General features: G+C 36.8%; 1 protein-coding gene across 2 annotated transcripts; it reads left to right on the forward strand.

The window, feature by feature from the left end:
- The first annotated feature begins 9136 nt into the window (after positions 1–9136).
- Positions 9137–26709, forward strand: LOC145310840 (calcium-activated chloride channel regulator 1-like). 2 transcript variants are annotated; one of them, XM_080150490.1, is made up of 27 exons: positions 9138–9207; positions 9699–9803; positions 10510–10538; positions 11083–11144; positions 11458–11544; positions 12540–12588; positions 13202–13281; positions 13682–13862; positions 16812–16965; positions 17047–18345; positions 18526–18582; positions 18703–18781; positions 18872–18964; positions 19232–19319; positions 19492–19614; positions 19891–20010; positions 20093–20218; positions 20645–20758; positions 20831–20953; positions 21040–21159; positions 21580–21693; positions 21766–21888; positions 21966–22085; positions 22382–22501; positions 22589–22708; positions 25370–25481; positions 26591–26709. In XM_080150490.1, the coding sequence occupies exons 1-27, from the start codon at positions 9189–9191 to the stop codon at positions 26650–26652; spliced, it is 3879 nt and encodes a 1292-aa protein (XP_080006616.1). In that variant the 5' UTR covers positions 9138–9188; the 3' UTR covers positions 26653–26709. The 2 variants fall into 2 exon arrangements, with proteins under 2 accessions (XP_080006617.1, XP_080006616.1); XM_080150491.1 differs by lacking the exons at positions 21580–21693; positions 21766–21888; positions 21966–22085 and having other exon boundaries at positions 9137–9207.
- Positions 26710–26963: the final 254 nt, after the last annotated feature.

The following is a 26963-nucleotide window of genomic DNA, read 5'->3' on the forward strand; positions in this document are numbered from 1 at the left end:
GTATTATTGGTATTGTGGTATCCGCCTAGGGTAAATGGCAGACACCAGAGTTCAAAATGACTACGGCAGTGTGAACAGACGTGGACACCTATACTATAGAGAAGCTACGCTTCTCTAGCAATCACTAAATAATAAACAGCATCTATTCAGTTGTTCCTTTATTGAAGGTCTAAGGATTACTAAAGTTATATACAACAAACAATAGCTACACAGATAGGAATAAATAATCATAAATAAAAGCAATGTAATACATATACAATAGTCAGTTTGGGCAATAATGATCCCCCATCCCTGAGAAGGGTGGGGGGAATTAACAATGCAGCTTAACCATAATAAGGCTGTCAGATTCAATCATTAATTTTAGGCATAGGGAGGGGGTCGGCAGACCCCTTCCCCAGGACTCGGGGGAGGGCCTTTGGCCCTTCCCCGAACCCCGGTCAGGGGTGCCATAGGCATGGCTCACGGTTGCCGAATACCACAACTCTCCCCTCGGAAGGCTGGGAGGGGGTCTCCCTGCCAGACTTCCGACAGTGGTTGAGGCCTTCGGCCCGCTCCTTAGGGCTAAGATATATACAAATGATAATGATTCAATGGAATCCTAGTGGTGATTTTTCAGGGCTGGTGGGCTCCCAACGTGGGATAGAAGGTAGAGGCTGGCTTTGGTTGGGCACGTAGCTCGGCGCCGGCAGGTGTCAGGTTGGCGTGGGGCACAGCTGTTGCGGGGCCGGTCAGCAGCGGGGCATTCTGGTTGTTGTTGGCAGCGGCTGGGGCACTGGCTGCCAAGTTGACCGTCTGAGCGGCAGCCTGGCCTCCCGAGGGGCCGCGGGGTCTTCCAGAGGGCATCCAGGCCTGCCTGGGCGGTCATGCCTGCTATCGGCTGATTGCATGGACACCATTTCCTCGGCGGCTTCCCGGCCGATGGGAATGGCATCCCAGTCTACTGAAAAGTCCCGGGACTTGGCATGGGTGAGCCGGGCTCTGGCCAAGGCCTTCCTGTACAAGGTTGGATGGTACAGGAACACTTGTGACATCGCATTCATGGCGGCCCGTACACCTCCTTGTGCGGCTGCCAGGGAAATGATGGTCAGATCCCCCAGCAGTTTGAGGATCAACAACAGCAAACACAGTATGGCTGCGCCATCTCCCCACTCGTGAATAGCTTGTCTGAACCCAGCCCAGACATCCAGGGCGGCCTCTCCTTCCTCCGCCAGTCGGTCGATATTGTAGGACACGATCCCATGGTCTCCGGTGGCCGAACAGCTACCTTGCTGAACGCATGAGCCATAGGACAGGCCGGTCAGCATGGCGGATTTATACGCTGGGAACGCTAGCAGCTGCTGCCAGTCGTTCAACTCAGCCTGCGAATACAAGCCTCCCGAACTAAAGTCATCCAAGGGTTCTGTCAGCAGCTGCTTGGGCGTATCCAGCGGGGGTGGCCTCTTCTTAGGTGCGGGGGTTAGCTCTATCCAGCCTTCCTCCGCGTGCACAGTCAGGGGGTAGGTGGAGGAGCAGGGAATCTTGGTGGCGTGGCCGCTATACACCCGTGTCACGGCGTCTACAAATCCTGTGGGTTCCACTGGTACTTTGTCCCAACATTCCTTGCTTTCACGGACAACGTATTTGTTGCGTTGGCAGGTAAGCTGGAGCAGGACATCTCCCCTCAGCACAGAGAACGTGCTCCCCTGGACACGCACCGGGTGGGCCGGGTCTAGTTGCTGGAGCTTCCAGCAATTGGCCGCTACTTCTTCTGCCGCTGTGCTTTTCATGCGTGTCTCCAGGGTAAATCCAATGTAGCCTGCATGTATCTGGGCCTGCAGGGGGACATCCACATCCCTGGCCGATACTCTGGGCAGCGCTGCCGCGGCCGGGTCAGCTGCCACGAACAATGCTGGGTGGTTGGTGGCATGGGCCTCAAAGTCGCAGTTCACTATTGAGGTGGGGGTGGTCATGTTGATGAAAAACTGGGTTTGATGGTCAACCAGGAACGCATCCATCACTAGGCTAGGCTGGAGGCTGCGGATCAGCCTCAAGGGGCAATCTCTCCCCAGGTGGTCCCACACGTAGGTTGCTTCCCCAGTGATGCAAGACAGCTCAGAATGGGGACATTCTAAGGCCAGGAGGTCAGATTGGGACTCCACCCGTCCATCCTCTACTACGTAGGTCTCTTCCTTGACCAGCAGCCGTCGTTCCTGGAGCACTAATTCATTGCGGTACAGCTGGCCCTCGAAGTGGACGTCCTCCTCTTCACAACCCACCCCCTCGGGGCTGTTGACCAAGGCGCCCACCATATCGAGGGTGAAGAACAGGGGATGGTTCAGCTGGAACGTCAGTGGCTGGGTCTTGCCTGGCAGCGTGTAGACTCGGTTCCTGGCCAGGTCTCGGCACGTTTCTGGATCGATCTTGGTTGGCCTCATGAGGGTGGGGACCGAGGTCACCTTGAGGTGACCCCATACCCCACACCTGAATGTCCACTGGGACACGGTGAGCTGACAACTGTATCCTGTTGTTTCCCTAATCTTGACTTGCTGCAGGACATGTACTTCATGGCCCAGGGGCACCTCCTGGTGTAGCGGTTCCGTGCTACACATCTTTTCCTTATTGTAGGCTGTGACGTGGGTGGGGTTGGCGCAGTCCCACCCTACCAGGACGTAGCTAGTTGTAGGCCACACGGCTGCCAGCAGTAGTCCCCACAGAACCATCCACCAGTGTGAGAAGCTACCAGACAGCCATCTACCTCGCGCACGCGGCTGGGGATCTTCGGCTCGGGTCACAGCTGCTTCTTGGGGCTGGACACGGCAGGGCTGCTCCTGGCTAGATACAAATTTCCATTGAGCGTTATCTTTGTGTGTTCGGGGCACCCCGATACCCTCCCCAATGACAGACTGGCAGGCGACTGGCGCTTGCCTGGGTGTCGGCTCCCCTAGCCCCAAGGGGTCCCTTCCCTTGTCCATGGCATGCCCAGTGGCATGGGGCTGACGTGCGTGTGGCACAGGCTCGCCCTGACTCACGTCCCTCCCCTGCCCTAGGAACTCAGGTGCATGTGGCACAGGCAAGTCCTTATATCCCCAAATTTCAATCTCCCCAGCCTCTGGTGCAGGAGGCACAGGCAAGGTTGGGGTTTTACAATAATTTGGATACAATACACTTGTTAAATTTAACTTATCCTGGCTCGACTGGAAGTGCTGGGCAGCTGGGTTCCCTCGGCTGGCAGGGGGCGCTGGATGGTGTATAGTTGGGCTCTCCCTACAGGCTGGTGGCGCTGGCTGACTGGGGGTGACGGGTGTCACCCCTTCCTCTGGGACTGCTGGCTCGTTCCAGGATCCAGGTATCTCGGTGGCGGCGACGGTTGTCGCCCCAGGCACAAGGTTGGAGGCGCTGGATAGCACCCCCCAGTCATCGCAGGTGGCGGCGCCGGGTGGCGCCCCATACATCGACTCTGATGCGCTGGCTAGCGCCTCCTGCCTCTCTCGTTCAACGGCCGCCAGGGCCTCCCCGTACACCGTCTCAGTGACGCTGGGTAGCGCCCCTCCACTCTTGCTGGATAGGCTCGGTCGGGCAGGCCCCATCATGTTTAGGCTAAAGGGCTGGGGCCTCAGGACTTCTGGCTCGGCAATGTTGTTGGGCTGCACAAACTCCGGCCCCAGGTGGTTGAGACTGAAGCCCAGGCCAACCCGGTTGGGTTCAGCCGCGCCTCCCAGTACGTTGATTCTAGCTGGAACGGTCCCAAACTGCGGCATTCCGTCGGCTCGGCCCGCTGCGTTGGGGGCGGCTGCTTGCTGCGGTGGTGCTGGGGGCGCGCTCCCTTCCATGTTGGCTACTCTGCTGGGCTTTCCTGGGGGAGCGCCCTTGTCTGCAGTGCGCCTCCGGCCGGCTACCTGGTCCCAGTTGGCTCTGCACTCCGCCGCCGTATGGCCAGCATAGTGGCAACGCTCGCACTTGGCAGGACGGTCACGGCGTGGCTGGGTGCGTCTCTCCTCTAGGCTGACTTCCATAGGCGTCGGACAGTCTCGAGCTCGGTGGCCTCTCCCTTGGCAGCGGAAACAGCGGCCTGAAGTCTTGTCATCTGGGGCGACCTTCCCCATCTGGTGGAGACCCGGAGCCAAGGCGCCAATCTCCATTGGCTCCGACTCGTCGTAGTTGGGCAACTGGACGCTGGCTGATCCCGTGAGCCCGTCAGTGGCGTCCACTAGGCACACACCCTCCTTCAGCTGCTTGGTAATCATGGTGACGGTGAACATGGCTCGCCTTGTGTACTCAGGTACAGAGGCGATCTCATGACTCATCATTTCACGTTTCACATTAGCGTTACGAATGCCACGATTTAATTCATCGATTAATAACTCGAGATCCTCATGGCTGTAGGCCTCCCTATACAAGGCACACTTTGTGGATATGTATGCTTGTATAGGTTCTGTCGAGTGTTGCCTGTAATCCCTGAAGGCTTGCTTCAAAGTCTGGGATTCAAAGGCTGGACGAAATAACATTTCACACTCGGCCTTGACTTGTTCGTATGTCAAGGCTTGGCCTGCCTCGCCAAACAGATGAGAAGCCATTTCCGCCGCTTGCCCTACCAGTGACAGTAAAAGGGCGTTGCGGCGGTTGAGGGTGTCATGGGGCGGCACGCGGTAAGCCGCCCATGACATCTCGAGTCTGCGGATGTGGGAACTCCAGGATTGCTTGGGCGGTCCTCTATACTCCGGCAGGTTACTCAGCATCAGCTTGCGGTACTCGGCTGGAGCCGGCTGGGGGTCATCCTGGAGCCATCCTTGGGCTTGGTCGCCTCCTGGCACTTGCGGCTGCTCCATCGGGTCAACGGTTCAGCGGCGGGACACCAAGCTGTAAGACAATATTATAAATGGTTTACACTTGAGGCTTTCTAGCCTAGCAGCCAACACTGTTTATCACTAGGTTGGTAGTTTAGCTACAAAGATATAACTTAGATGTACTTGTCACTAGTTTTTTTCTGAGTTTGAAAAGTAGGCTGGTAGGGGTAGATAGCTGTTGAGGGTCTGAACTGCTGTCAGGAACTGATTGGGTTTTCCTTTATCACACTATAGATAGGAGGGAGAAGTTTGTAATTCTTATTTTCTAAAAATATCTCTGTTAGATGCTATGGAGTAGCTCCGCTCCTGCGTGTGTGTGTGTGCGTGAAATGTCCTTTCCTTGTAGCGCGCTTACGCACCGTCAAATCCGCGCACACAGGTAAAACGCGCACTTATCCCTCAACTCGCTCTCTCATTGGTCCGCTTTGTCCGTTGAATTTTGTGATATGTCCCGAACTCTGTTGCGCGACCCGTAAATGGCGCTCTGTTCTCCCGATCGCTAGCTCCACACCGTGGGCGGACTTAGTCAAGTGTGGGTAGGAGGGGGGAAGCGCGTGAGGGGACGGGGTAAAACCGTCCGTTCCCCCTGTGAGGAAGGGGGAGTGCTGTGGGTTTGAGGTAACTGTGTGATGAGGTAATGGTGCCCTTTCTCCTTAATCCTGGGCTTATTGTTATGTCACCTTGATTGTATTCTCTTCAATGGATGGTGGGCCCCTCCCTTTCCTCTGGAATAAGGGGTGTATTTGTTGTGCTGGAGGCTTGGGTGGTTAGATTGTTTATCAAGGCATTGTTATATTACATCTAGATTCTATTTTTGGCCTTATCACAATACATAACAGATTTGCTTACCAAGCCTGTTCTATTTTTAGTTTTATCACAATACACAACAAATTGTTTGCCAATCCTTGCTCATAAATCTATTGTTTAGCCATCACACTAGGGTGGTAATCCCTACAATGTGATATAATATCTGCTTTTCTAGATGGGTGGCTGCGCTGTAGCCTCTCAGGATACTTGGAGTTGACGTAGTTTCTTCTGCTTGGTACACTACACTCGTATGTTGGCTCGCAGCTCGCAGCTATTTGGCGTGTTTCAGCCTATCGGCGGCAGGGAATGTCCCGTCCTGCAGCGCCGTATATCCGAATCCGACTGTTGGCGGCAGGGAATGTCCCGTCCTGCGGCGCCGCTGGTTCGAATCCTTGGCTTGTTTCAGTCTATCGGCGGCAGGGAATGTCCCGTCCTGCAGCGCCGTGTATCCGAATCCGGCTGATGGCGGCAGGGAATGTCCCGTCCTGCTAGCGCCGCTGGTTCGAATCCTGCTATCTCTTGCAGTAAATGTTGGCCTATTTTCAGCCGTTTGCACTTAGTTGGCCTGTTTCAGCCAGTCCGCAGGCCTGTTTCAGCCCTTGAGCGCTCAATTCTCCGTTAGATGTCGGCGCTTCTCGCGGTTCTCCGTCAAGTTTCGCTGTTTCGCTTCCACAACTGCCGGATGCAGAGTTAGACCTTGCTATCCAGGGTGGGTAATTCAGGTTGCTTGTGTCAGTTTTGCCAGTTTCACTGCTGGGAGTACCTTAGCCTCAGCTGCGCGTCTGCTCTACACTTGTGGTTTGCCGTAATCTCACACAGCTGTCACCAAAAGTTGTGGTATCCGCCTAGGGTAAATGGCAGACACCAGAGTTCAAAATGACTACGGCAGTGTGAACAGACGTGGACACCTATACTATAGAGAAGCTACGCTTCTCTAGCAATCACTAAATAATAAACAGCATCTATTCAGTTGTTCCTTTATTGAAGGTCTAAGGATTACTAAAGTTATATACAACAAACAATAGCTACACAGATAGGAATAAATAATCATAAATAAAAGCAATGTAATACATATACAATAGTCAGTTTGGGCAATAATGATCCCCCATCCCTGAGAAGGGTGGGGGGAATTAACAATGCAGCTTAACCATAATAAGGCTGTCAGATTCAATCATTAATTTTAGGCATAGGGAGGGGGTCGGCAGACCCCTTCCCCAGGACTCGGGGGAGGGCCTTTGGCCCTTCCCCGAACCCCGGTCAGGGGTGCCATAGGCATGGCTCACGGTTGCCGAATACCACAGTATCATATCTTTAATTGTAGCCGTTAAATAAAGTTTTCCAAAATGATTCATACTTACGGACGGATCAATGAACAATGGACATTTCTAATTAGTGAGAAGCCTGCAATTGAGAATTTAATAGCAATATAAAAATGCACGATTAATAACCGCCGCAGATTGCGAGATATTGAAATTAAAATCATTTATTTAACCCCCGTTCTTGGACAATTCCGCCATCGAGCAAAGATAATAAACACATTACATAATAATTTTAGTGTTTATTACAATTTCAAAGTAAACGATGATTGATTGTATTTATTTTCCATCTAGATCATCATTACATGTGTATTAGAACAAAATTTGTAAAAATCTTGATCCATGAGGTATAATATCATAATAATTGTGGCAGATGTCCGGTATGTATAGTTACTGCCAGGTACAAACGTAGCTCATAGGCTGGAGCGTGTCCTTGTGGTTGGGTGGACACTATCGATGGCCGACCATACATACATGTTTGACTTTGACATTCTCTGTTATCTTTCTAGTAAAAAATAACATAATTAAATATTATTAACTTGGTCCTTATGCAAGAGCTATACCCCTAGCTCTCCTTTCAAGCCGTAGCCTTCAGGTTTCCCAACCACCAGCGCATGTGCGTTCCTTGATAAATACAGTTAGTACTTATGCTAGGTCACGAATGACCTATATATATGTTATCAGATAGAGTCAACTACTGATTATTGGGTACTTGCTTACATGTGGTAGACTGGAGCACCGAAACCCCCCCCCCCCCTGCTTAGTTTTGACAAAAATCAAAAATAAGGGGGTGGTAGTTTTTTAATGTCTGGAAAACGGCAAGGAGGACAGTCCCAATGAAAACACTTCTGATATATTCTCCTTACACTACCTGTTCAGGGATACATCAATTACTAAAATCAGTCAATAAATAAGGAAATTATGCCCCAAAACATGAATATCCCTGTAATAAGGTTTCCCCTCTGGCATACTGGATTTACTTGATTTACCTCACTCAACTTTCTGGCGTGTTGTACTGTGAAAAAACTACCCCCCCCCCCCTTATTTTTGATTTTCTTCAAAATTAAGGGGGCCGGGGGGGTTAAGTCCTTGCCGTTTTCCAGACATTAAAAAACTACCCCCCCCCATATTTTTGATTTTTGTCAAAACTAAGCGGGGGGGGGGGGGTTTCGGTGCTCCGGTCTTCACATGTAAGCAAGCACCGATTATTGAGTGATAACGCTTTAAAAACTTAAAGAAAATCATAAAGAACTCATTGTAGGTAAGAAATTTGGAAAAGGTAAAAAAAAATAAAAAGACTTGATTCTAGTTTATATCAAAACTGATACCCGATCGAAACAATTTGAGAAAAAATTATTTTTCTTTTAATATTTATGAAATACTAGCTTTGGTTGATGGTATTTATTGGATGTGAGAAAGGAGATATATAAGAATTATAAAAATGGATGTTTTATTTTTTTCATGAGTAGATATTTTCTTCTAAAACGGATAAAAAAGTAAATAAACAAAATTTAAAAAAAAAACTTTGCTAATCTCATTAAAGTCGATGTCTATCACAGAGATAAGCAATAAGAAAACAAGGATGGTAATATCCATGTGAGTAAAGTCGTGCCATTCTACTATAATAACCTAATCATAATGGTTATCGACATGACAATAAAAGAAAGAAAATATGATGTATGGGACACACTCTATGAAAAGTTTTTGATGATTTAACCAATCAAGCCTTGACATGGAATACCCTAAAGAAAGAGAATACCAGGTAGACCAAAACCAATCTGGAGGAGAGAACTCTTAAATGAACTGCAAGAGGAGAAAACATATTTCTGCGCTGCCTCAAGAGTGCTAAATCCTAAGAAGATTAGATAACCAGTGTGCATGGCCTAAGCTCTACAAAGAGGGATGAAATTATGAATCAATATTTCGAAATAAATTGAAAAGCGTCAAGATTAAAAACAGAAATATAAAATGGAGGCAAAGACTCTCAGAAAATGACTTATTACAGAATCGCTACATTTGACAGATTATACATCATTGTTACAGGAATCAACATGCATGATTTGAAATTGGTATGGCGATTTTCACATGATTAGACAAACAATCAAAGTTGTCTGGTAATGACGTCATAATATGTATAGAAAAGCTTCGATCCTAATATTGTCTTTGTTGTTTGAACAATAATAAGAAATATTTAAACAAATTTATCTAGTCATATTTAGATTGTCCTCTTACAAGAAACACCATGATACTGAGATACATAGGTAAACCATAACTTTTTTATTATAGTTTTAATAGAGTTACGTCTGTCTCTTACTAAAGCATTTTTTACTTTTTTGGTTTGTCATAAGGTGAGAGAGACAACTCTACCTTTACTTTTTAACTTCTTAAAAATCAAAGTAAAAGTCCAAGCTTTACGAACGGAAACATTTATAGTACAGCGTTTTTTTGTGTGCCGATTGCAGTTTAGTTGAGTTTAAACCGAGTAATAATAGCTATAGAAAATCGAACAGAATGCTTCTATCATTGACTGAGAAATCCATCTATTTTAAATGTAGATTATTGGTAACTTCGTGATATTCTTTATAAACAAGAGAAGGGTATTTGTTAGGTAAGGGGAAGTGTAGTCAAGTGAAGAGAGAAGAACGGAAAGACACGAACACTTACTGAATAGCTTCACTAATAAAAAGTAAAGGATTTGGAGTATTTTGAAGAACATAAAATATTTTTGGCTATTTATTATTTAAATATTAAGGCCTGGTCTTTGGCCTATGTGCGGTAGTTGGGATTGGAGGGAAAGCCACTCTGAAAGATAATGGTTACGAAGATTTTGTAATTGCCATTTCTCCAGATATACCACAGGAAAACTTCTTTATTAATATTATTAACCTTGGTATACAACATAAATAGTCTTAAGTTTGTATTTAGGCAAATATAACAGTCAGCTTTAATTATGGGCCTTATCAAGGACGTCCAAGCTTAATATTTTTTTTCTTTGGGGGGGGGGGGAGGGGTAAATATCTAGATAAGAGGGTAAATTTACGTCCTTGGACCTTATCTAAAATGCAATGTCTAAAACTATGAGAAAGCATCTCAAGCCTGGTGAAATTTTAATAATAATGCTTTTTAGCTGATATAATATCTATAATACAAAGTAGAACGATGTCTGTCTGTTTGTGTGTTTGTTTGTCTGTTTGTAGTGAAGGATCTCGCTAACCGCTGAACCGATCGGGTTCTCCTTTACAGGGTAGCTTCTCATAGGTCCCGGGAAGGTTTATAACTATTTTTTGGGGGGTGGGACACCCCCAACCCCCCAAAAAATGAAAAATACCCCACCCCCCCCCCCCCAAGAAAAAAATTAAAAAAAATTTTTCTTTTTAAAACTAAAATTAAAATATTGGGGTCGACTACCCCCCCCCCCTCAAAAAAATTTCCCCCCCAAAATTTTTATATTTTTTATTTTTCTTTTAAATCTAAAATACGATTAATTGGTTTGATTAAACCTCTTGGTGCAAAACCCCTAGAGGCTAGGGGCGAAGCCGCTAGTTAACAATAAAGAAATAATTAGGATGAGAATATTATCAACAATATCAAGGTAATATTTATAGTTAGGCAAAGATAGCTTTATAAAATGGCTTCTAAGGTAATGGAAACAAGGAGGACAATATCCATATAAGCGAAGCCCTAAAACATTTGTAGAGTGTCAGAACTGAATAGGAGAATATATTAAAGCATAAGTCTAAACAAAATTGTAAGTAAATTTTATGAAAAACTTCGTAAATACAAGATACTGTTTAGGGACATAGTTACAATTTTAAAACTTGATTATAGAGATGTATTTTAAAAATCAGATGAATAGGAAAATAATAACATAAAGAAATGTTTTGTCAAAAAAGTAAAAAATCAGCACGCTTTCAATAGACGTACGGACTTTCTTGTGTTGAATATAGTGTTTCTACGGTCCTTAAATAATTTTTATAGGAATCACCATAAAAAGTTTGAAATCGATAGGACAATTCTTAGTTTTTAACTTAAGGTTAGGTTGTATTTAGCTCAGGGCAGCCATATATATAGGGGATCTTTGCTCAATAAAAACTTTAAGGAAAAGCGCCTAATTAACCTTCTTTTAATAAATCTAGAATATGGTAACAGATATGAGTGGATATCTATATACCGCTACAAGGAAAAGAGCTTATCTCAGGTAAAAAAAAAATATTTTCATTAGTGGCGCTACTCTACACGCTAAAGTCTCCACAGATTTTTCCTGGATCTGGTGCAGTTCATGGTAAATCGTTCCTCGGATTGATTACCCCTAAAAATCTATGAATTTTAAAGGCTTGTAGCTGACAAACGATTAAGCCTACCAGTTATGCATGCACTTTGCATTAGAAAACACACGTAAAAAGTTGGCAAAAGAGCACAAAACTAATATTAAACTTCGCTTTATAAATACAGACCTTGACAAAATACAAAACTGCAATCCAGCTCATTTGAGATTTTTGCACTAATTGCAGGACTGTCAAAATCCTGCTGCCAAAAACTTGGAATATGCCTACGGATGCCACAGTTTCTGGTGAAACTTTCCAAGATGCTGAGTTCAGGTAATATTGGATGCTATAATAATAAAAAATAATTCAGACATTTTTACATAAACTGTTAAAAGAAAACATATTATTTATTTAGCCTTGTTTGCTAAAGAAAAGGATGTGTAATTTAACTGGAATTTAACAATAATAAAATTTATTGTTATCTCTTTTTAAAAATATATGCCAAACTAATTGCAAAAAGTAATCAATATTATGATTATTTTCTGACAAAAAGAATTGCTTTCTGAAGATAACAGTTAGGACCCCTACTCATGCTATTAGATTTACATGTTTGTTGCATTATAGTTTATTTTTAAAAGCAAAGTTTTTCTATCATACAAGAAACCACAATCTCATAATATAATGTTATTATGTTCCTAAACAATAAATATCATCCTGCAATTACGCAATTTTGCAATAAATTTAAATACAATTTTGTTTAGACTTAATTAAATTTCTGCTTATAGTTCTGACATTAATTTTTGATTATCTTGCTGTCTAATTTTAGAGCCACACCTTTTTGGATGTTTGCATCCCTGTTTTAAAAAGATAATATAAAACAGTCCTCTACAACTTTAGGAGGATTCAAAAACGTTTATGTTATGTTGTTTCTTTATTATAACTACATATAAAGTAGGTTTAGCTTCTCTGACTGTATAAGATACCATCTTATTTTGAAAAGAAAACATAATATTGAAATAAGCTGAATGATCAGTTCAATGTACTTCGTTCAAGAAATACAAGGTCTTACAATTAAACAAGGATGACAACATTCTTAGTGTTAGCAAAGCACAAAAAGATCTTGGATGGATATACAATACAATCAATGTAATTTGAAGAGGAGTTGTTCAGTCATTAAAAATAAAGAAAATAATTTTTATAAAATTAAAGTCACGAAACCTTTTCAATGTGTTTTAAATAGTATGCTTTTCTATATATATTCTTATAGGAATGTTATACTAACCTAGGTGTTCAATTTTTGTTTCTTTTTGTCATCCTTGTATTTTTAGGATTGATAAACCAAATTCAGCCTATGGAAACAGTCCTTACACACAGCAGGTTAGTACAATTTTATTCCAATACATCTAAAATTTAATAGAAGATAAATTGGAAAATAGTTCAGTAAGCATATTTATTAAAGCAGTATTGAAACAACCCTGAAATCACTGCCTTTAAAGGAACCCTTCATGTAAATTCCTAGAAAATTTTTCTTTTTTTAAAAGATAAAGGGATTGAGAAATCAATTTCTCAACGGAACTGCTTACCTATTAAAAAAATTAATCATGATGGAAAATTACTATTTTTAAAAAAAATGTAGTGTACCCTATCCATAATTATACATATAGTCATGTATTTAGATACATAATCAGTATCTTAAACAGCATAATAATTGGAAAGAATTTGTCGTGGGTTCGAGTCCCAACTAAGATGAATTACTGCAAAGTTTAACAGGTCTGAAACACCATGAAAACAAAAGTTTAAATCAAACAGGAATCTAAAGAGATAAGACAATGGCTGATAATGCACAATGATGATACACAAAATTAAACCTTCTGTAGCTTCAGATTGGTGGTTGAAATGTCTGAACACACAACTTCCAAAGTTGTTAAGCCAACGAATAAGAAAACGTTATTATAAAACTTTGGAGACTAGTGTAATAAATTTTTTTTAGACAACAGACTGTGGAGTACCTGGAGATTACACCCATATCACCCCAACTTTTATCCTAAATGGAACTGGTTTTGGAGACAAGTAAGTTGTTTCAGGAGCTTTTAGCTGTATCTGTGACCACAGTCATATTTGATTTAGCAAACTCTACTCTAGCCCTAGTTAGAAATATTCAGCCGTCAAATTTAATTGTCCTATATTGCAATAATATAATAAGTGTTTGAAATTAAATCCTAATGTCATGAACCGCCAAAAGTCTTTAAATCAAATCAGTAAGCAAGGACATATTAGTCTAATTTTAAAATGGGGTGAGCTACATGATATCATTATTCCTTGTCCCTATACAAGATTTTTTAAATGAAATCTCAACTCACCAGTGTTATGGCCTGTACAAAGATGTTAGTTTGATAAAGTAGTCTTGGGTTGAGATGGATCAATAGCTTTTAAAACAATCACCAGTGTTAGTAATAGCATCTATTAACAGGGGCAAGACACTGTTACATGAGTTTAGCAAGCTGAGATGGGGTGTGTTTGAAGAGCATGGGTACCCTGGTGATGACATGTTCCCAATGTTTTACTTGAAAGAAACATGGGGTGCTAATGGTCAAGAAACAGTTGTTAAACCCAACTTTTGTGTTAATGGCGATCTGAAAGGGTATGAACAGGTAAAAAATATAATTAGATGAGTCTAAACATAATTTAAAATATTCTTTTTGCCAAACTGCTTACATACAGGATATTGTTAAAGAACATACTTACATTTTTAGGACTTGATTATAGAGATTCTTTTCATACAACATGATACCTTGATGAAATTATTCCAAAAATGAGATGAATAGGATAATTATAACTCATAAAAGGTTGTTATTGAAAAGATAAAAATAAACATGTTTTAAATAGACGTACGGACTTTCTGGTAACGATTATTACGCTTTCTAAATCGTACTTAATTGTTATAGTAATCATCATGCAAAGTTTGATATCATTTGTACAATTCTAACATGTCTTAATTAACTAAAAGAGTTAACCGTTCCATTTAAAAGCAAAACGTTACGGACAGACAGACTTATGTACAGATGGATGGACCTACCCTAATTATAGAAAAGCTTCACTGTAAAAAAAGCATTTGGTAAACGCCCTATAAAAAACAATGATGACAACATCCATAAGTAGCAAAGCACGAAAAAAGTCATGTACAGGAATGGACAAGGATATTTTAAAATCAATGGTTAAAATCAAGAATATTTGAGAAAAAATCACAAAATCTTTCTTTGTATTTTCTTATTTTGAAATATTTATTTTTTGTATGATAAATGACAGACTGGTGGTAAATTAAATTATCTACTGGACTTAATCAACGGCATATTCTCTCTTTTAAATGCATTAAATACATTCAGGGGACTTCTGAAAAACCTTTGTTTTTATTAAATTTTGTAAATGTGACAGTTTGCAACTAATCTAATGGCGCATAAATTTAGGGAGGTTGGGATTATAGAGCCTATCCCTTCTCTAAGAATAGGGTTAATATTTATATAACTTATACATTAGACTGGCCCCAAAAAAACATGAATTTTTAAATCTTTTCCATATCAATTTGTGGATACCTTGAAGTTGTTACCGGCTCAAATGTAGACCTTTTAGTGAAAACTAGACCTCTCTACTATGAAAATTTATCTTGAAATTTCAATCTTAAGCTTTTTATCAAAAACTTCATATTTTCATGATTTTAACAAGAAATAATTAAAGAACTGCCAACCTAAAATAATGTTACAAGAGTTCAAATATGAAGCAATTATAAAAAGTAGGCAGAACCGCCATTCCTGCCGAAATTCCGAAAAACGTCTAAAAACATTGTTTTATTTAAATTGATAATTTGTGTAAGAAATTGAACTTAAACAGTAGCTATTAGTCTTATGAGAAGAGAAAAGATGAAAAACTCTAAAAATATACATTTTAAAGACATAAAATAGGAAAAAGTGTTTTTAATAAATTTCATGGCTCAACAGACATTGTCGCCAAAAAAGAGACAATTTACTTAAATAAAAAATTAAATGAAGGTAAAAAAGTATGTAATATAATTATTATCATATTCAACTTTTTAAAAAAGCATACTAATAAAAAAATTATTATTGCAAAAAATAATTTGATTGTTTTTTTATTAAACCAGGAATAAAGAGTAAGGCTTATCTTTAATTATTTTTCTTCAATGATTTTGTAGTATGAATTAGCTTTCCCAAATTATTGAAATTGTACATAAAAAAATTTTTATACTTTCTTTCTTCATATGTTTATTCCTGGTGATTTTAATATTTTATTTCAATGTTTGTAAACAAACAGACACAGAAAATTTGATGTTTTGCTTTATATCTGGTGTAAGGCTTTCTCAATTTGGGAAGAAAAGGTGAAAATGAATATGCATTTGACGAGATGGCGATAGATTTTTTAAAAAAATCAATTATAGGCCTAAAATCTACAAACAATACAGCATGACCCTCGAAAAAGTATTTTTAAGCATCTGTAGCCTATATTTCTCAATAAAATATTAAAAGATTCATATGTACTTCTCTATAACTTTCTACATCAAAGGATATCAAAATATTTTTTTTACATCAATTAACAGCTGAGATTTTTAAAGCCAAAGTTTGGAAAAAGTGCTTGAGAAACTGGATATTGCTAAATATTTCTTAGTTTTTTATTAGTATATTACTTTTTATCAACCAGTTAAAAAACAAATAAGAAAAAAGAGCAAGTTTACAATTGATACATTTTTTATTGCATTAAAAAACGTTACTTTTACATATAAAAAACTACTTTTCAAATTTTACTGAATACATTTTTCTTATAACCATTTTCCCTCAAATCTTATAATATCTCCCACTTATTAATATGACCTTAAATAAACTACTCCCCAATTTATGCTCATTACCGGAAGAATTAGCGCCACCTTTACCAATAAATTCACGCCCACTCATCAAATTAATCTAAGACACATAAAAATCATTTAAATTGTTAAATGTTTAATAAAAGTTTGTAGCTGTAACTTTTTGGTTTTTTGACTTATTTTGATAAAATAAAAAGTGTTTGATTTCTGTTTATGTAAACTTTCAATTTGCTACTATTTTTTAAAGGATTTCTTTCTGTAAGGGTGTTTTTGCAATTTACACTAATCTAAAAATGCCTTTTAGAGCAAATGAAAAAAGTGCTTTCAGCATGAAATAAATTTCTTTGAAACATCTTTATATAAGTTTTATAAAAAGTATTGAAATTATGAGGAAAACACGTCATTTCACTTAAAAAAAAAAATTTTCTTGAAAAGTTACTTTTTCCTCAGCCACTTTTTCAAAACTTTGGCTCTAAAAATCTCAGCTGTTAATTGATGTAAAAAAAATATTTTTATATCTACTTATGTGGAAATCTACAGAGAACAGGACATATACATTTTTTGATAATTCATTGAGAAATATGGGCTACAGATGCTTAAAAATACTTTTTCGAGGGTCATGCTGTACATAACCTATTTTTACATTCCGCACATTGAAAAGCGATTTAGACCTTCATTTGGGCCACACTATTATACATATACAGATTAACTTACAGTATCAATAATTCTTAAGGATATAGTTAGCAATGGGGCATGCAAAAAAGATGCTAATGGACTTCCTAATGACAACTGCGTATTCTTTGCTACACAAGATTCTGCTGTTACATCATCTTTGATGGCTTTGCCTTATCTCTCTGCAAATATTAACTTTTGTGATGATGAATCAGGTAAAATAGATTAAGCTATAAGCATAAAAGTATGGTCTTAACTTAGATTGAAAAAAAAACTAATAACTACCTATTGTTTAGAAACTTATATTCACCTGTCTGATATTCCAACTAAGCAGAATCTGTACTGTAATGGCAGGAGCACTTGGAATGTTATCTCAGAAAGTAATGACTTCAAAAATAGCAACAATTCTCCAGTTAACATTAGTAATACAGACCCTAAATTTATCATCATTGGAGGAGAAGAACAGATAGTAAAATATGTTATGGTGATGGATGTCAGCAGATCAATGGACCCTAATATCAACCCAGAACATGCAGATAGATTAACAGCTATGAAAGATGCCGCCAAAAGATTTGTAAACTTCGATATTCCTGATGGTACTGTTCTGGGAATGCTTCCTTTTTCAACTGATCAATATCCAAATCTCGGATTTTATATGACTGCAGTAAATCAGGGTGTTAGAGAAACCATGGTACAAAAGATAGATGGCTTAAAAATACAGTCTGGCACTTGTATAACAGATGGTCTGTTTAGAGCTGTGCAAGATCCAAACTATCTGAATAATGCAGAAGGAAATGCAATAATTTTACTTACTGATGGACAACAAGATGGAGCATGCAATACTAATTATGATCAAATCAGAGACTATTTAGTCAAAATGAAAGTAAGACTTATTACAATTGCTCTTGGTAACAGTGCAGATCAAGAAATAGAAGGATTAGCTGAGGCTACTGGTGGTAAAAGTTTCTTTGTAGATGACAATAGTGGACCTGGGGATTTCAGTGATGCATTTACAGGATCCACAACTTTCCAACCAGCTGACACTATCTCCAACACAGACATGACCTTGTATCAAAATGATTTTGTTTACTCTGCAACTATTCATGAAGCATTTGATGTTGATGTTTCTGTTGGAAAAAATTTCACATTAAGAGTTGAGATAGCCAATGGTAACAAAGATTGCAATCAAAATATGAATATTTCCTTAATAGGACCCAACATATCTGATAGAAAGGATTTTACATTTAAATGTTCTAAACAAAATTTTGGAACATTTGTCCATCAGCTTGATGAAGAAGCTACGGCAGGTAGATGGCAATTCTTTATCAAATCAACAGAATCATTTGACTCAATTTCCGTCCGTGTTACAAGTAGATCTAGAAATGCAAATGACGATCCAATTCAGACTAAGTGCTGGATCAAAACTGGAGAACAGCAGCTTGGAACTGATGTTTATCTCAAGCTGTCAGCTGTTGCTGAGGTTAAGAAAGGTAACATGCCTGTTCTGGGTGCTAAAGTAAGAGCTTACATCACAAGACCATCTGATGGTGGAGAGAATCCTCCACTTGAAATGGAATTAGAAGACAATGGCTCAGGTAATATTTTTAAAATATAATTCTAAGTGGATTGGACAATTTTGATCTGGAAAAAATTAAACTTGTTTCCTTAATATCATATTCCCAATTTACCTTCCTCCTATTTAAAGATTTTTTGGTAATTTTATTGTATCTGAATATTCATTATTTTTAGTCTTTACTTAATTCATAATGTTTTAGGTGCTGATGTTATAAGAAATGATGGAATATACTCCAGATACTTCACAAAATATACAGGTTCACTATTTTTAAAACTTGGAACCAAGGAAATAAATTAATATTTATAGTGTTTTCACCTTAATTATATGTTGTTCTTCAAATTGAGGGTTAGAAAATAAAGTTTATTCATAATGGCAGGTAATGGTCGTTATAGTGTTAAGTGTGAAGTTGTTGGGAATGATGACACTGAAATAAATGAAGGTTTTATCATAAGCAGGTGAATGTTATGAAATTATCTAAAATAAACTTTTTTGAATATAACAGTTGCTAAAAGTATTACATTTTCCTTAATAAACTATTATGGAAGGTCATTACCTGAACGACCTGGAGTACCAATTTGTTGTGGAAGCAATGCAGTGAGTCCAAATTCCAAGCTAACTAAATCTGGAAACTTTACAAGGTAAATTTCTCATCTTGAAATCAAACAATCTTTGCAGTCACATCTTTGTTTATAAAACATTAAAAGAATTATTTTACTGAAGGAAAATATTTCTTCTAGGGGTCATTTCTCTTGGGAGAGTTAAGGTACAGTCTCTAAGATTAAAAAAAGGACTTCCTTACAAGAAGTTTTTACTATAAAAGGAAGCTATAGTTTAGTAAAGGCAGACTTCCTATTACTCTATAAAAATCAAAAACTCATCTGCTACTAAGAAAATATTGTTTTAAGGCAAGCAGTTGGAGGGTCATTCCAAGCAAAGCCTGGGGATCTTCCTTCTGGAGATATGTCACCTCCTTCTAGAGTTACTGACTTAAAGGTGAATGTGTAAATAAATGTTAATTTTTCCCTTAAAAAAAACTATGTTTACAATTTATTTATTGCTTAGACATTGTAATATAATAATTTATGATTTAAAAAAAAATGCTGGTTTTGAAATTTCACAACAAGGTAAAGTTTTTGAATCTTAATGTTTTATGTTTGTATTACAGCTAGAAAATGATTGTGGAAATGTTCTGTTAATGTTTACTTCTCCTGGAGATGATTATGATTCTCCTGATAAAGTGAAAGAATATACAATCAAGTATTCTAAATTTGCTTCAAATCTAACAGAGGTAAAACCTTTAGATAAAAACAGAATTGGGCACATGGTTTGCCCACCTAAAAGTTTCACAATTAAATTAGATTTACATGAGTTTGTAAGAAACGTTTAGAATGGTGTTAGTGTATATTATAGGGCTGAGTATAAATTTACACTCTAAGGAACAAGTCACTTTATCTTAATTGATTGGCAACAGGGTGTACATCTTCACCCTTTTGCCCATGTAGGTGTTAATTATTTGTAAGGAATAGTTTGAATTTAGAATAACTATAACTTTTAATAAGTTTAGATTGCATTTGATGATCCTGAAATTTCTGTAATCAAAGCAGAAAATATAATTGATGGTACTTTGACTCCAGTTGATGGAGGCACACCAGTCAAGCTTCAATTACAACCAACATTGTTTGAGGTAAATTTAAGATAAGTCAGTAAGCAATAACTTTACTTTCTAAAATATTCCATCTTCTTAACATGAGGTTAATTTGATTCAGAATGGTATAACATACAGCTTTGTAATGAGATCAGTGGATGAATCAAATAATAAAAGCCCCTTGTCAGTAATTGCAAAAATGAATGCTGGTGATTATTGTCCTCCAGCTGCTGTTTCAGACTTACAGGTAACATTAGTAGATTTTACAACATGGAGAAATTAGTAAAATTATAAATATATCAATGATACTATCATTAATTGTTTAATTTAACTTAGCCTCCTTTTTAATAGCAAGGCTACTCTATAATTCACCTGGTCTGTTCATCTGTCAGTCAGCTTGTTACGCTAAGAGGGAAACTTGATTTTCTCGGCTCCTATTCAAGATAAACAGCTCAAGTTTTCAGTGATTAAATAATCTTACATTTTACAAATTTGCACAAAATTTTCATTATGAATTGTCTATTAATTGCAATCCTACATCAATTCCTAGATTATAAGTTTTTGTGATTTTAAAGGTTTAGTGATTATCAAATTTAATGTTTATTTTTATTGCATTGCTCTATGGTTTAAATATTAAGCTTTGCTACTTATGGATGTTGTCATCCTTGTTTAGATTAGAAACTCCTGTGAAAACCCTCAGCTAACATTTACTTCACCTGGAGATAATGACAATTCTGCTGACAAAGTAACAAAGTATATCATCAAGTATGCACCAAATCTTTCACAGGTGAAATAAACAGAATGATGCTCACCTTTTAAAAAAAACATAATTTATTCAATTAACATCCATTACATTCAGGAAAACTTTGAAGACTCTGAAATTCCAGAACTTAAACAGGAAGATTTGTTGGGTGATTCTACCTTGTCTCCTGTAAATGGTGGAGAACTCGTTAAACTGGAATTGAAACCATCACTTTTTGCGGTAATTTATGATTTATGCATATTTTTTTGATACATATTTTTTTGATACATGTTTTGTTTAATATTAAAAATGCCAAATTATTTCAGAATGGAATAGTTTACAGATTTGCAATGGTGGCAGTAGATGATGCTGATAATAAGAGCCCTCTTTCTGGCTTATCTGATCTAAGAGATGTTTGTCCTCCGTCTAAAGTTGATGATCTTGAGGTATCCAATCTATAACTCAAATTAGCTTGATGTCTGTACGTCTGTCCCTTAAGATCTTTTTAACCTCTGAACCGATTGGATTCTACTCTTAAAAGAATATACCTACTGGTCTTGAGGTGGTTTTAGGCTATTTTCTTGGGGGATGGTACACCCACAACCTTCCAAAAAATCCCATCTCCATTTTTTTAGGCAAAGCCCCGAGAGGCTATTTTAAAAAGGTACGCATTTTTTTTTGCTCACCCTTTAATTGCAATCCTACATCAATTCCTAGATTATAAGTTTTTGTGATTTTAAAGGTTTAGTGATTATCAAATTTAATGTTTATTTTTATTGCATTGCTCTATGGTTTATTTTTTTTTCCTGATATCCATTAATAATTATTAAGCTTTGCTACTTATGGATGTTGTCATCCTTGTTTAGATTAGAAACTCCTGTGAAAACCCTCAGCTAACATTTACTTCACCTGGAGATAATGACAATTCTGCTGACAAAGTAACAAAGTATATCATCAAGTATGCACCAAATCTTTCACAGGTGAAATAAACAGAATGATGCTCACCTTTTAAAAAAAACATAATTTATTCAATTAACATCCATTACATTCAGGAAAACTTTGAAGACTCTGAAATTCCAGAACTTAAACAGGAAGATTTGTTGGGTGATTCTACCTTGTCTCCTGTAAATGGTGGAGAACTCGTTAAACTGGAATTGAAACCATCACTTTTTGCGGTAATTTATGATTTATACATATTTTTTTGATACATGTTGATAATTTGTTTAATATTAAAAATGCCAAATTATTTCAGAATGGAATAGTTTACAGATTTGCAATGGTGGCAGTAGATGATGCGGATAATAAGAGCCCTCTTTCTGGCTTATCTAATCTCAGAGATGTTTGTCCTCCGTCTAAAGTTGATGATCTTGAGGTATCCAATCTATAACTCAAAGTAGCTTGATGTCTGTCCTTCTGTCCCTTGAGATCTTTTTAACCTCTGAACCGATTGGATTCTACTCTTAAAAGAATATACCTACTAGTCTTGTGGTGGTTTTAGGCTATTTTCTTGGGGGATGGTACACCCACAACTTTCCAAAAAAACAAAAAAAATCTCATCTCCATTTTTTTAGGCAAAGCCCCGAGAGGCTACGGGAGAAGCCACTAGTGATTTAAAAAGTAATACAATTAAAAAAATTTAGGTTCTGATAAATTGTTTTGATTGTGTAGGTTTCCCTAGCTTGTGACAATGTTACCATAGTTTTTACATCACCTGGAGATGATGGTGACAAAGAAGCACCTGTCCTCAACTATACAATTAAGTATTCCCAGGATTTGAATATTATAGATGTAAGTTTTATCTTATAATATTTTTGAGAAAATGGCAAAAATAAGTGATATTAATTAAGGACTTATGAATAAACATGAAATTTTTAGGATTTTGAAGATCCAAATCTTAATGAGTTATCAGCTGATGATCTTATCCAAGGAGATACTCTTGACCCTGTCAATGGTGGTGAGCTTGTTGTGCTCACAATTAAAGCTTCCCTTTTAAAGGTTCTTTTCATAAAATAAATTCGAAAAAAAAACATTTCAATTTCTGTCTCCAAAACTTTGGATTTTAAATGATTATCAGAGGAAAAATCTGCATGTAATGTAGAAATTTCGGATCTACATACTGCAGTTCACGGTAAAATATTGCTGGTAAGCAATATTTCCAACAATCTTTGAATTTTAAAGGCGGCTAGCTGCCAAACGGCTGAGCGTACAGATCATACCCGAACCACCATTTTAAGCGACATAAGAAGGCCTACAAAAAAATCTGGAATAGCCAAGATCCAATTATGCACAGAGAAAGCTTCACTGAAGAAAAAACGCATAAAATAGGTCTTTTTCGCGCATTTCTCTGCACTGCGAGATAATTATGCATTATTGATTTATGGCTATTTCAGATTATTTGTAGGCCTTCTTATGCCGCGCTTAAAACAGTGTGCGGGCATGATCTGTACGTTCAGCCGTTTGGCAGCTGGCAGCCTTTAAAATTCATAGATTTTTAAAAATATTGCTTACCAACAATATTTTACCGGTAACTGCAGTAGATCCGAAATTTCTGTAAGAATACTTTTGTTTTCTTTATATTAACTTTAAAGAAGGTGTATCAACTTTTTTTTATAGCTAGCCGGTTCTTTTAGTAAGTAGTAGATGTAAATTTTTTCATAGAATTCAGATATGCAATCGGTTTTTTTGTAGACCTCTTATTTTTTAAGTAATTTAAGTTTTTTAAAAAAATAATTAAGTCGGTTTTAAGGTACTAAAACGCAACAAAATAAAAGAAGAAAATGGCCAGTAAGAACAAAAATAGTAAGATCTTTAATTTCACACCTTACTTTTAAAATTCTGTTGAGTAATTATTGAAAAAATCTATTTTTTAACCTCGGTTTAAACTGTTTTTAACCTATTTTTTTATCATATATCAAAAATAAACTATGACACCAGTAGAATCAGACTGCAGAGCCCAAATTTGAATTAAGTCCCCAATAAACTTTTTTTGGGGGATTTAAAAATCAATTTTATATGTTGCTGTGATCATTTTGATGGAAGCAAAAGCATTTTTTAGTTTGGGGTTAAATTGTTTCTTACAGAACAATTTGATGTGATTCAGATTATATCAATACAATAATAAAAACTCTACTCTGTTAGATGCAAATAATTTTTTTGTAAAACAATAATTTATATAGAAGAAATTTAACATTAAAATAAAACATATTATTCTGAAGTCTGAACCAATTAAAAGTCTTGTTTCATTTCAGTTTTTTTCAATTCAAAAAAGAGTGTTTTCACAAAGTGACTTATTTCCAATGTAGTTAAATAATTTTTATTGAATTAAAATGAAAAGAATGAAAACTATACACATAAAAGATACATGCTTTTTAAAAATATTAAAAAAAAATAAGTTTGAATAATCTTATATTTCATCATATTTGTATATGTGACAAAAAAAATTGTTGTATTGCGTAAACGTTTGTTGTCATCTTTCACTATTTAACCCTTTACAGCCAATTTTTTTGTGTTTTAAATATGTGATGGAAAACAAGCACGATAAAGTTAATTCATTGATATATTGTAAAGAATTAAGTTTTTAATGAAATAATTTAGATGAAATCAAAAGGCCTAATTTTACTCTATACCAGAATACTATATATATGAAGCAAAACACTCTAAAAGCTTCGAATTTTACCCAAATAAAAAAAGACCTTTTGCTCTGATCAAAAAAGACCACAGCAACAGTAAAATTAATTTTTAAATCCCCTCAAAAAAGTTTATTGGGGACTTAATTCAAATTTAGGCTCTGCAGTTTAATTCTACTGGTGTCATAGTATACTTTTGATATATGTTTTAAAAATAGGTTAAAAACAGTTTAATAAAAACTTTAGACCTAAATATTTTCTCAAACAGACATAAAAAACATGGGTTCATATATACCTTTAGAATCAGAAAAATATTAGGAATCCATTGTAAGCAAAATTGAAAAAAAGTAAAAAAATTAAAAAATTAAAAAATGGCCAATTGTATTTTTTGTTCTGGCAACACTATCGTCTTCCCTTTTTTACCCCCTCTATACCCCCTTCCCATTTTTATACTCAATTCAAAAGTTAAGACGTTGCCTGTACAATATAATATGATATTTTCATATAATTCCTTTTATTGTAGTTTATATACTATATTGTAAACTTTTTTTTTCAATTTTGCTTACAATGGATTCGTAATATTTTTCTGATTCTAAAGGTATATATGAACCCATATTTTTTTACTTGTGAAATGATAAAATTGAGTTCAAAGTTTTTATTCTTGTGGGTTTAAAAAAATCGATTTTTTCAATAATTACCTGACAGAATTGAAAAAGTAAGGTGTCAAATTAAAGATATTACTATTTTTGTTCATAATGGCCATTTTCTTTCTTTTTTTTGTTGCATTTTAGTACCTTAAAATCGACTTAATTTTTTTTTAAAAACTTAAATTATTTAAAAAATAAGAGGTCTACAAAAAAACCGATTGCATATCTGAATTCTATGAAAAATTTTACATCTACTACTTACTAAAAGGACCGGCTAGCTATAAAAAAAAAGTTGATACAACTTCTTTAAAATTTTCTTCACCTTAACTAAGAAGACGACATTTTTCTTAAATATGTTTACAATAAGAAAACTTGAATTTTAGTTTGAAACAAACTACACCTTTGCTATGGTTTCCTCTGATGAATCTGGAAACACAAGTCCTGTTTCTAACATTTCCTCTGATATTTCATGCAAGGCATCTCCAAACCGCTCAGGTGAACCTATAAATTATTATTTTATTATTATATAAGTCTTTATTGTTGATTTCCTTTCAGACCAGAATTTATTTTGGAACTTCAACTATTTATTAATTTTTTAGATACCAAAAATCAAATACTCTTTAAATTTCTGCTTATTTTTAAGATTTACATATTTGTCAAAAACTAAAACTTAATGGCGTCTTTCCAAGTAGTGTCCAGGGTCATTATACAGGGTGTCCCACGTAAACTGTTTTTTTTTAAACGCTTATTACTCCCTTAATATTTGAGCTATCTTAGTAAAATAAAAAGTATTTGGCAGCCTACTACTGACCATTTCATAGGGTAATGATGAAAAATCCACAAAATAAGCAGGAAAAAATCTACGAGGTATTACATAAGAGGTTCATTTTATTGAATTTAGATTAACCCACAAGAAAATATTTGGTTTGTGAACTTTAAGATTAGTTTAGGCCCAAACTGCTAGTCGCTCAGACTTTCTAAGCACAAAAAAAGAACAATCTTGACATGGCATACCAGAAATTCTCAATATTCAAGAATATGAAGTGTAATATAAGTGAACAATATGTTAAAATAGGCATAATATTGATCTTCTTTGTTAATTTTTCATGTGAGCTCGCTTTAAATGCACACAAGAACCTGAAATATAACAGGTTTTTTAATTAGAATACAATGCCAGTTCTTATAATATCTTGAGTAAGTCTTTGTGATCCACCGTTTGACCACCAGCTGCTTTAAAAGTTAACTTAAGGCATATTTTTCTTGTGGATTAGTCTTATATTCACTAAAATCAGCCTGTTATGTGTTACCTTGTAGATTTTTTTCCGTTAACTTTGCGGATTTTTCATCACTATATCATTAAATGGTCAGTAGTTTGCTGCCAAATACTTTTTATTTTACGAAGATAGCTCAAATATTAAGGGGGTAATAAGCGTTTAAAAAAAAAAACAGTTTACGTGGGACACCCTGTATATTTATCAAAAGGATAGGGTATTATGTACATATATGATATGTAATAGCACAAACAAATTTTCAATTCCTTTTTAAAAGAAAAGGTTAGGTTTAGGTAAAAATTTTAAAATTTAATTGATAAATATTAATTTTAGGCAAGATAATTGTGAGTGTGGTTCTTATCTTTGTATGCGCCATCTTTATATCTATCATTTAATTTTTCTAAAAGAATGCTTTTCAAATTGAATATTAAATAAATGTAATTTTTTTAAAATTAAATTCTACCAATGCATTTTTCACCAACAAACTGAATTCAAGAACTTTTGCTACTGAGAGTCCTAAATTGCAGTAGGCTAATGCACATTGGTTCCATACCATGTAACTGTTACTCTGAATATAAATAATAAACAAATAAGGATGACAACATCCCTAAAAGCAAAGCTCTGAAATCTAGGAAAGACAAACGAACAATAACTCTTGTAGTAAGATAACTCAAAAAAAACAGAACATTTATTTGTTAATGTTAAC

Source organism: Acartia tonsa, chromosome 2, assembly GCF_053477335.1.
Source record: "Acartia tonsa isolate MP-2025a chromosome 2, ASM5347733v1, whole genome shotgun sequence".
Classification (NCBI taxonomy): Eukaryota; Metazoa; Arthropoda; class Copepoda; order Calanoida; family Acartiidae; genus Acartia; species Acartia tonsa.

Coding starts and splice junctions, on each gene's coding strand:
- LOC145310840 (XM_080150490.1), top strand. Junction 13,282..13,681: donor GGAACTGGTTTTGGAGACAA/GTAAGTTGTTTC, acceptor ATCTATTAACAG/GGGCAAGACACTGTTACATG. Junction 21,889..21,965: donor TGAAACCATCACTTTTTGCG/GTAATTTATGAT, acceptor AAATTATTTCAG/AATGGAATAGTTTACAGATT.